The 11,843-nt window shown below is 36.5% G+C and overlaps 1 protein-coding gene across 3 annotated transcripts in view; it reads left to right on the forward strand.

Annotated features, from left to right (window-relative positions):
* TGFBRAP1 (transforming growth factor beta receptor associated protein 1) overlaps positions 1-11,172 on the forward strand; it is a 40,266-nt gene extending 29,094 nt beyond the window's left edge. For all 3 annotated transcript variants that reach the window (XM_026068064.1, XM_026068065.1, XM_026068063.1), the window contains exons 8-12: positions 48-191; positions 1,263-1,406; positions 3,354-3,513; positions 5,141-5,574; positions 6,431-11,172. In XM_026068064.1, the coding sequence (XP_025923849.1) occupies positions 48-191; positions 1,263-1,406; positions 3,354-3,513; positions 5,141-5,574; positions 6,431-6,619 (1,071 nt within the window). In that variant the 3' untranslated portion in view covers positions 6,620-11,172. The remainder of the gene's footprint in view (positions 1-47; positions 192-1,262; positions 1,407-3,353; positions 3,514-5,140; positions 5,575-6,430) is intronic.
* Positions 11,173-11,843: the final 671 nt, after the last annotated feature.

Here is an 11,843-nt window from a genome sequence, read left to right on the forward strand (position 1 = left end):
AGCCTGCTATCTATGTACACGTTAATCTCTGTGCATTTTTGTTGCAGTTATGGGTGAAAATAGTTAATGGAGACATTCAAGACTCTACACGTTCAGATCTCTATGAATACATAGTGGACTTCCTTACATTCTGCTCAGACCAAGATCTAGTGTGGAAATACTCTGAATGGGCTTTACAGAAAAATGAAGAGGTTTGTGATTGGTGTGCTTATTCCCAGAATATCACAAATATAAAGTTTTGTCTCTGAAACACTGTTTGGGTGTTGAATGACATTTGTATCATCTTGCTAGCTAATCAGACCATTTTTGAAGAATATTTAATGACTATTAAATAGTGACTGACAGAAGTAAACTGCCATGTTTCTTAATTCTTTTAAATCCCTCTGTTAAGAATCTCTGTGCTCGTGGTAACTGCCGCTTTTTCTTCCGAAAACAGTTTAAGTCTTTCTGAGCAATGAAAGATACAGCATGTTTTTCTTCATATTAATCATACTTTTTAGAGCTTTAAAAAAAAAAGAAAAAGGTTAACCTAATGGATTATGTTGCTGCTGCTGTTCCTTTTAAAAGGATTTCAGTAAAGGCAGTATCTTGGTATCTAGAAAGTGACATAGCCTTCCTTCAAGAATGAAATGGCCTTCGTTCAAGGAACACCTCATAGCTGCAAGAATTAATATAATTCCACCAAAATTAAAAATATAATTTTGTAATATCCATTAGTGTTTTCTGCCAAGTGCTAATGGAATACTTTATGTTGTATCAGGCAGAGTGTCTGCTGCTAGAACTTGTCACTGCTTGATTTGTATTAATTTAAAATGCAGTCATTACATATAATGACCAGATTTATAACTCTTGTGGGGGTGTGTGTTTTTTTTGTTTTTTTGTCACTAAAGAAGTCTCTCAAATGTGGTGGCATACACAAAGAGATAAAGCTGTAAACATTCCGGTTTATAACTTATGCTTCCTTCCTCCAAAAGACTCAAGTATCTTGTTCTGCTGTTATGCAGATCTGCTCACTACTTCTTGATGCTGGTAGAAGTTTTGCCCAACAGAAGGTTTATAGGCTGGGCAATTATATGGTTTACAAATTGAGGAAATGAAGATGGTGATAGGTGAAATCACAGTAACCACTAAGTGGTGTAATCTTGGTGTGGGGGGCTTTGTGTTGTGTATCTCAGTAATGTACTAACTGATCTGATAATGCTATTAAATAGGTATTTAAAAGGGTTGCCACTGACTTCCTAAAAGCAATTAACTCTGTCTAGGTTGGAGTACAGATTTTCACTAAAAGGCCTTTGGAAGAGCAGGAAAAAAACATTAATCCAGATGATATCATCAGTCGCCTTAACAAATACCCTAAGTCACTTGTTAAATATCTAGAACATCTAGTGTTGGAAAGAAGAATAGAGGTAAGTCCTCCAAGAATACCAAAAACCAGGCATAGGATTGAGAGTGCAAACTGTGATAAACAATCTGAAAAATGCCAATGTCTAGAAGAAATTAGCATAATTTGTAGACTTTCAGATACACTCCAGGTAGGGAAGAAGTGATTTTGAGATTAAAGTACAAGATCAGGAGCTGAGATTACATTCTGTTACTAACTTTTCAACTTGAAAATGATGGGAAGACAGTTGCTTACCTCCTCTGAGTTCTTCCATGTCACTGTTGCATGCTTTTCTGCCTCACTGGTGAGGTTTAAATCACAGTCTGTGGTTTAAGACTTTTAGGCCAGAGTTTCTCTGGAATGCTTTGTTACTCAGTATGACATTTACTTATGAACTGTAAATCCTTAAATAGGGAGTTGATTAACACAAAACTTCATAAGCCACCTACAAAGTGCATAGGGAAAGATAAAACATAAGAATGTATTTGGTCTATCATAATTGACTGCATATTGATCTCTAGAGTATATATTTTTAAGTGTTAGCTGCTGTTCTAGAACACCTGAGGTTATTGTGCAATAGCTTCTCACACTAGATAACAGGACTAATGATTTATAGTGCTAAAAAGAAGTCGATCTCTGGTAAGGCCACAGAAAAATGGTTGAAAAATTGCTAATCCCGTTGCACTGTGGTGGTAGTGCACTAATGTCGCTAATTCAGTATTTTATAAGTAAATATGTGTTGTTCTGTCCTGGAGAGATTCAGAGAGGAAACAGAATTAAGACATGTACCTCTTAGGTCGCAGAATTCCAAACCACTCTAGAAGTTGAATGTCCAAAAAATGTGTTCACTATTCATAAGCACCACTATATTCTTGTATTTTATCAATATGTAAAGCATAACACAGAAGAAGCAAAACATTTTGGGACTTGGATATGAGATGCTTTAAGCACAGGAGCAATGACTTTAACCTGTGAATAAAGCAAAGAAATGAACGTTGAAAGAACTCAGCAGATCTGATGACCAGTTCCCTAGCTTGCATCCTTGAAATGTATATGCTAGATCAATGGTTTCCTTCTGTTGCTTATTCAAATATGTTTATATAATAATGTAATAAATATTTAAGTATCTGGTGTATGGCACCGTGACCAGTAATAATGCTAGGTTCTAATGTCACAAATATTTGCAAACAAATACTACCATTTAAACAGCGTCTTTAGAATATTCTAACAAAAAGGATGCATAAATAAATCTATTCTACCTGCTAGTAAAGGCTGGATTCTAAACTGACTTCTTCAGAAAGTGCAGGTTATTGTGAATGCTTTAGTGAGAATGTTTCAAACAATCAAATTATCAACTTGTTTTGCTGAATATGTGGTAGTGAATAATGTAAAAAGCATTATGCTAATACATAAATCACTGATACACTTTCAGAGTGCTTGTCTACTTGTGGTGGCTTACTTGATATATATTGCAGAAATAGAAGAGGTCAAAGAACACACTTGAATATGAAGAAGAATGAATTAGATTGAAATTACTCATATTACAAGGGAAATAAACACGAGGGCACAGCATGGGTTATACCTGTATTCAAAGGAGAGAGATCTGCTTTATTGCTTTGACTTTCATTAGCTGAACACCTGAAAGGAAAACTTTTGCACAAGAAAGCCTACTTATAGAGCTTGTTTATTTAAGGTGAAGAATGGCTTAGGACTAAGATTTTTTCATATTTGTATTTCAGAAAAATCTATAGAATGAAGATAGAAATGTAGAGAACCCAGAGTACTTGTCTTGTGATGCTCCCTTGAATAATTTGTCAATTTGCATGAACAAAAGATTTTTGACTGATACAAACTAAGAGAATGAATTAAAACACATTTCTGTGCAATTATGTAAATATTCATCAAAATACTATTGGTGGGGAGAAGAGGTTGTCTTTGTAAACTGAGCTAACATTGCCCTTTTTATCTGTAGAAGGAGAAGTACCATACCCATCTAGCTGTCTTGTATTTGGAAGCAATATTTCAGTTAAAATCTGTGGCTACAGACAATTGTACAGAAACAACTGAATTGCTGTTTAAACTACGCAGTCTTCTTCAGAAATCTGATCTTTATAGAATTCACTTTATTTTGGGTAAGATGTGTTTTCTCTATTATAAATGCTATATATCAGTTCCAGCCAAAAGCAGAATAAAGTCTTCATAAGGATAGAAAACTAAGAGTCAATGTTTCTAGGCATATAGGGCAGTAGGCTCATCCTCATTTCAAATATACGCAAGTTAATAGAGAAGGCATATCTGTTACTGTTGTCTTTGATCTCACACATTTCATGAGTTAGAGTAGTATGTTTGCCACTGCACCAAACACAGAATGCTATAGCTAGCTAGAAGAAATATCATCATACAAATAAAAAAAATTTTATAGCTGTTTCTTTTTGATGAGCATGTAACTTGTGACAGTCTTTGCAGATGGAAGAGTTAAGAGTTTTTCGTTAAGTAGTCTGTTTCTCAAATAGTGAACTATAGCTAAGCATTAAGGAATTAATTCCCAAGGGCTTGTGGATCTGTCTTGGTTGTTGTCCACAGCTGCCTCTCCCCACAACCCTGAAAACTGGGATTTATGGTAGGCAAAAATCTGCGTGCCTTTTATTTGTGAAAAGGACAATATACATCTTGGTGTAAGGCAAGCAACAGTTAAACAGCTAAAATTAGTCCTTGGCCAGTGATTATAATGGCTGTTGCCTTAATGTACTTCCCAAAGGATGGGAGGGAAATGACTTGTTATTATAATGAAATTATGAAATGTTTTTCTGAATTTCTCTGGAAGAGTCATTGACTGAAAGAAAAATGGCTGAACAGCAACTAAAATAACTTAGTGATATTTACCATCCACTCTCCAGTCAGCAAAACAGCATATGACAAATAATGTACAAATAGTCATTGAAACTCTTGCTCTTTTTTTTTAAGACTCTTGCTCTTTTTAATCCAGTTTTTAAGGGTAGGAGTTACAAGCTGGATTATTCTCCTGAAATCCTTGTACTCCAAAATACAGTATTTCTTGTGTGAAAGTTCTTATCTTATATAAAGATGGGATGAATGCATGGTAGTATATTCCTCCCTGATAACCAGAATATTTGAGGGGAAAATTTTTGACTTTCTATACCCTTTTACACAGGGCCATATCAAATCTTTACCACTTTTAAAATAAGGGAGTTTTTACTTTATCTTGAAATTCCGAATGAACTTGTCATCATTCTCTGCCATCTGCATTGCCAGTTGCTAACACTTCAACTTTACAAGTGCCAAACTGGATCAAGGATTTGTAATGTCCTTTTCTTAAGATTGTATTGTTTGCTCTCTACAGTCTTTTATAGACTTTCAGAACGTGTGTTATTTTTGAGAGGAGGAGGGGTTAAAAATATTGCAGCTTTGTCTTATGGCTTATCATAGGTGGTAACAGTGTGGGCAGAAATGGGCAAGGCTCACAAGCTAGAATTTTAAAAGATGTCAGTGACATTGGTTTTGTTGCCTGTTATTTAGCGGGGCGGGGGGGGCAGTTCCTGTGTTTTGTGGTGGTGTTTTGTTAGAGATGTGTTATGTATGTTTGGGCATCCTTCTACTTTTATATCTGTCCTCTATATAGCTGCCAAAAACTCTGCGAAGTTAATGGGAATTGAGCTCTGGGTGTTTGTTTGCATTGACTCTGGGAAAGGAGTAATGTTCTCCACTGAGCAGAATATTGTGTTGTTTCTCTCTTAACAGATAAAATCCGGGGCACAGATCTTCATATGGAAAGTGCAATTTTATATGGGAAACTAGAAGAACATGAGAAAGCTTTGCATATCCTGGTCCATGAGTTAAAGGATTTCCATGCTGCTGAAGAATACTGTATATGGAACTCTGAGAATAGAGGTCTGCAGTACAGACAGAGGCTTTTCCATATGCTGCTGTCAGTATATCTAAATACAGGCACTTCAGACTGTGCACTAGTCATGGCTGCTGTGGATCTCTTGAATAACCATGCTGCTGAATTTGATGCAGCCCTAGTTTTGCAGCTGGTGCCTGACAACTGGTCAGTGCAGCTCCTCTGCCCATTCCTGGCTGGAGCAGTGAGGCAAAGCATTCATACAACAAGAATGACTCAGATTGCACTTGGATTAGCACAAGCTGAAAACTTAATCTACAAACACGAGAAGGTAGGGTTTTTTTAATGGAGGCATTCCGAAGTTTTATGTTTAAATGGACTCGGTTGTGATCAGAAGATGTTTGAAACATTAGGACAAAGTTGTCTCTTAGGTCCCAGGCAGTTTTAATTGCTGCATTTATTATTTTTCTTGCTATGACTGCTTGATTTAAACTTTATTTTACACTTTCCCTATAACACAAAAGGGTTCCTTAAAATAGGAACTAACTTTGTATACTTCTGGACTGAATGAAAATGAATCTGGGGTTTCCAGATTAATAAAGCTCTTGCATAAATTTTAACAAATTTGAACTAGCATTTTGCTAGGATTGAGACTTGTCAGAATTTGCAGATAAGTTTGCACGGCACCTGGCACAAATTCAAGCTTACCAATAGCCTTTGTAAGTGGTAAATTCACTTGTGAAGCTTTCTCCTCCTAGCTGGAGTTGTTGCTTAAAGCTCCCAGTGGATTCTTAAATTTATTTAATTCAAATGACAGTTTAACCTGCAGAATCTGTCTGGGATAAGAATGTGTTAATGCTCAGTTTTCTGTGGAGTTGTCACGTGCTCTTGTTTGGGAAGCTGCACCAGGTTTTGAGTTGCATGCGATGTTTCAACACATGCACCACACACCACCAACAAAACCCAGTACTTAGGAGGAAGCAAGAAACTAGTATGAATGTGGAAATGGAATTCAAATTAAATAGTTCAAACAGTCTTTTCCTATGACCTCAATCACTGACCAGGTTTGTCCAATTAATAGAGTTGAAATAGTATATACCTGTGGTATCAATTAACTCTTCTTGTACTGCCTCCTAATTTCCCCCCTTTTCTTGCTAGGTTCATGTTCGGATTCTTTTTCTTTTTAGGTTAAACAAAAAGGAACCCCAATTCTTCTTTCGGATAAAAAGGTCTGTCAGGTGTGCCAAAATCCTTTCTGCAAGCCTGTATTTGTGAAATACCCAAATGGGGGTATGGTCCACACACACTGTGCTGCAAACAGACATCTGAATTCAAACATGATTCATCGCTCTTCCAGCTCCAGCAATCAGACTTGAAATATGGTCCAGGTCCCACAAGTTCCCCATGACTTTTACACCATTGGAAGTGGGATGGAAAAAGAACCAAGTGCAGCTACTTTAGGTATAAATCAAGTTGAACAGATAGCCCTTGGGTTAATGGGAAGACTTTAGTAAATATGAAATATGGCCACTTATCTTCTTGTTTTCCAGTGAATGTAGATAGAGAAAACTCACTACCAGAAATGGAGTGATGCAAATATAGGCTCTTCTGTATATAGTAATAACCAATTAAAGAAGATGAGCCATTTCTTCACAGTAGAGATGAATGTTAGGGAGATGAAGCAAACAGCTATTTTAAGAAATGTCACTTTGCACTGAATGTGGTGTTGATAAATTTGTAGAGGTGGAGATGACATCTATGGGAGTTGGAAATCTTGGAACGTTACATGACGGGACTGGCATAGTGCAGCTTATTATCAAGACAAAAATGTGCATTGGTTATAATGTTGGCTGCAGCATGTCCTCCTTTGGGCTGGATTCTCTTCCCCGGGATCACATTATGAACTTGTTCTTTGCTCTACAAATTGTTGGCTTTTGCACTTTTTAGTAATTTTTTTTCCCTCTCCTCTGCTGTATAGGGTTTAAACAAACAAGCACTGGTCTGTTAGGTTTCTACTCTTACAGTTAATGTAATAAACTCAGTGGGAAAGGATAGCCTCAGTCACAGGTGTGCTTGAAAAAAAAAAGTCAGATTGTCTGTTCAGACTGTAGTCACTTTTATATGGGGGAAGAGACTTTAATATTAGACTTATTTATTAATATGCAAATATACTGTACATACAGTTGAATAAATTGATCTTATCATAAAATTTTCTTGGTGGATAAAGATGTAGCTGATGTGTAAGTGTACAGGTTATGACTAATGTTTGCTATCACATAAACAGACTGGAACTCCACAAGAATAGATATTAGTACTTGTGGATGACTTTGTGCAATCAAAATCCCAGAAAGAGAAGATTTAATTGGGAAGACATCTGCAAAGGTGCACTACAGTGTTACTGCATTTGGTGTATTTTACTAAACATTCTGTAAACTAATACTTCTCAACAACAAAATTGCTTTCCTTACTACCCTGATAAGTATTCAAGATGCTATTTAACCATTTTTAAAGCAATCAGTTTAAAAGAGGCAGTTCCCCACAAGAGAGGGTTAGAAACAAAGATTTTTAATTAAACTTGAGTATTTAAAAGTCAAAGTATTCCTCTTAATTCTGTAAAGCTCTAATAAATGTCAAGCTTACTGAACAACACACAGTTGAAAGAGTCAGTATGGCTGCTTGCTGTTTTAGCATTACAAATTGGAGTTCAGACTTTCAGCAAAATGGGAGAGCTGCCCAGTATCTTCTAGATGCAGTCTCAGCATAGCTCTCCTGTTACAGAAAGGTTGGCTCATGAAACAGCCTTGTAAACCTAGTGCTGCATCCAGGAAGAAGCAACCAGACGGCATGCAGGAAAAAGCAATCCATATCTTTGTCTTGGAAACAAATGTTCTTTGGATCTTTCCTTCCTTCCTGAGTTTGATATTAGAGCAGTTGTGTAGGGTAAAAATGTTGAAGTAAAGAATTTTAGCACTTTCTGCTAAGATATGAGTGAAAAGAGCTCCAAAAAAAGGACATTTGTGGGCATTTTTGACTTAATTCTGGCATGAGTGATTCTCCTGTGTTGCACTGATATGAACAGACTCTTCTGTCTGTGTTCATGGCTTTTAAATGTTGTGTTCAAACAGCAATGATGAAATAGACTAATTACAGTTCCCCCATACTCCAAATATTGACTGATGGAGAGGAATTGACTTTGCAAAGATCYGATAAGCCTTTTGTGTATAGTAGCATGCAATTCATAGGAAATATTTTCTCTTGCTGCAAACATCCTCAGCGTACCCTTTGTTTCTATTTGATAAGGACATAATAAAGCAAACATCACTATCCATGGTTAAGGCTAATTCTAGCCACTAGGTAGTGGTGAACTTGTCAACTAGTCTGGCAGCTGAATAGAGCTCATATCATTCCAGACTACAAGGTAAGTTCTTAAATTGTTATTGCATAAGAAGGTGTGGCATTAATATTTGATGTTCTCTAAATAAGCATTTCAGCTAAAATGCAGCAGTAACTCATATCTAATTATACATATAGAACAAATACAGAAATCAGAATGAAGTAGCGCATTTGCAGTCATAGATGTCCAAAAGGATGATTAATGTTCAAGTTTGGGGATATAATTCTTTTAGCCCCTCACCCCAGGAATGTGGATTAAAAAAATACTAATACTTAGTTCATACATTGTTACTTATTTTTAAGTTTTGTACTAGAACTTATTTGGATGAATTCATATGAAAAGCCCGCAGTAATAAAACAAAAAAGCAAAGAACTGGTAGAGCAAGAGCAGTCAGGTGGGTAGGACCCTCACTAGGGAGGAGGCAGTGAAGGGGCTGCTCCAGTGTGTTTACAGCACTTGGAACAACTGGGATCAAACTCCACAGGAGGAGGTGACTGCCCGCATCGAAGTGTGTGGTGGCCTGTATTTTATCATCAGAAACCTTATGGAAGATGACTACATTACATTCCCTTAGGTAGGATAAGTGCAACACCATTTGGGTAAGAGTATTTTTGACTGGAGAAACTGAGTTCATTTCTCCTCCTCCTCCTCCTCCTCCTCCTCCTCCTCCTCTCCCCCTCCCCCTTCCTTTAAACTGTCAGTTAGCTCATTCATGTTTGGTGTGCCTGCAGTCCTGGGCCAGCATTGCTACTTGGGTAAGTTGTTCTGATATGTCTGCAGTTGTAGTAATGGAATTAATCTAGTTATTAATTGCTGACTGGATTCATGAAGGAGGTGAGGCAGGAAAGGAGGAATATTTCTTTGATCATGTTCTGAGCTTTGAATTGAAGTGGACTTGTGCTCTGGGAATTTAAGCTTGATGCAGTCTTTTTCTCTCCAGTTAGGGSATGTTGTCTTAGACATGCCCTTGGGGAAAAGGTTCAATCAGAATATTTCTTCTTAATTTAGCTTTTGCTGTAGTGATTTCATGTATCTTTCTTTTATGCTGTTTAACTCATCTCACTAAGCTTTTCTTCCAGTGAGGCCCCTCGACTTTGTTGCCTAGAATTTGGAAACTGAAATAGTACTGCAGTGGAGGGTTTTTTTGTTATTCTTTATAATGTGACAGAATATCTGTGATTCAAGATGTAACAGATGAGATTACTCTCTCACATCACATTTGCAAATATTGAGAGATGCTTACTTTTCTGTAATTAGAAGTTACAAGTTATACTGCAACTGACTTTTTTGGCCATCCTGTGTTATGGCCGATACATGCAAAAAGCACAGGTTAAACCCTTTTCTACTCCCCCTTTCACATCTCTATTCTTCCTGTCATAAAAATTACCTATAATGTGTTTATCTTCTGCAGTTTTTTCCTCTGTCTGTTAAAGACAAAAAGAAAGGAAAAATAGGACAGACATTGCTGATCAGAATCTGCCACTCTGTTCAAATTAAGATGAACTGCTCTAAGTGTATGGCAATAGTTTGTTGGATCTTTCTCTGATTTAAAGAGATAAGCATCATGTCAGTAATATTACAAGCATGATGACTGTAAAGTCATGAGAAAATAGCAATTATTTTTTTCTTAGAGAAAGCACACAATATGTACCTATAAACTGACTTCTTCAGGCAACCTGTACTGTGATGGCTTAAGTTGTGCACAAAAATCCTGGTTACACTGAACTTCTCTCTTTACTCCCCACTTACACCACTCACAACCTACAAAAATGCCTTCCAACTTGTGTTATCTGATTAATGTCACTTTTTTATCACTTAATTGACATGAGTGTGAATCTTGAATTGTGGATGGACTCCTCAGGCCCATCTGTCTTTGTTCTATAAGATGTCACTTTATTACGTGAACAATGTGAAATCCTAATATCTTCAGCTATAGAAGGGTGGTAGGGATGGAATATGGATATGTTTTTCTGAGACCTTTATTACATATTTGGACACACAAGCATTATCCTGACACTGCTTAATCTTTATAACAAAATCTGTTCTTTGCAGGATTCTTATCCTGAATGACTTTAAGAAATATTTTATACAATTGTACTAAGAAGTAATTTTTTATTACTCTTCCCAGTTTGCTTCAGTCTTTATTCAGTGTAGTGTAATTATTACATCCTACTGTTTATAATGCTATAGGCAGTAACTAATGCATTTTCATTGAGCTGTTCTCCTGTTGCCTATATTTACTAATTAATATTTCTCCTGCTATAGAACACTTTAGGGCTTATGCCCTGTGAACACTGATTATTAAATATGCTGCTACTTTTAAAGAGAAGAGGAGGGAAAAAAAGATTAATGACATTCTATAATGCATGACTGATTACACAACTGAAGCTCCACTGCAGTAAGTTAGTTCAAATGGAAATCTTTACTGTTAATGCTTTCTGACTTAATGGTTATGTTGGTGAACATATACAGCCGTATGTGGAATGCACAATTATATAAATATGTTGATTTTTAATAAAAAATCTTTTAATTACATTTCTGTCACTCATTCCTAGATAGATAAACCCTGGGATGTGACTGGCTAAATGGAAGAGTAAGAGATTCTTTATGATAAGTAAAGAGTTCATTTGGGTGACTGACAGGTTGTCAAATGAAAGGGCTACATTAAGCAACTACAGGGTAATAATGGAGATAAACAAATGTTCTTAAACATTAGTCAGTTTTACTTTGGGGAAGTTTTACTTTCTTTTTACCTGTTCCTTGACTGAGTTTGGGGTTTTTGGAGATTGAGGTGGAAGCAGCTACTGCCATTCCAGATCTGGAAAATCTTGATCTGCCTCTGTGTAGCTAAAGTAATTCCTTCTGTGATTAAAGCTAGCAGTTACATTGAGGGATAAGGAATGGGCTTCACCCTCTCTCTTCTGTGTCATTTTGCCGGAAGACAGACAGATAAAGCAGGATCCAGCAGTGGGCATGGTAGAAGGGAATGACCATCTCATTGTGTCATGCAAGTACTGAAAAAAATCAGGATAATGTAGCTATACAGATTTATGCACCCCACCTCTATTGATTTATAAAGGCTATTTCATGGAAAATTCAAGTTTTTAAGAAACTTTTTTCAAGTCATATGATATTGATTTGGAAAGAAAATCAACACACRTGTAGGTTGTGGTATTGTGCTGAAATTTGAGTGCCCTTTTGATGGT

The sequence above is a fragment of the Apteryx rowi genome, unplaced genomic scaffold (assembly GCF_003343035.1).
Source record: "Apteryx rowi isolate R43461 unplaced genomic scaffold, aptRow1 scaffold_268, whole genome shotgun sequence".
NCBI classification, from domain to species: domain Eukaryota; kingdom Metazoa; phylum Chordata; class Aves; order Apterygiformes; family Apterygidae; genus Apteryx; species Apteryx rowi.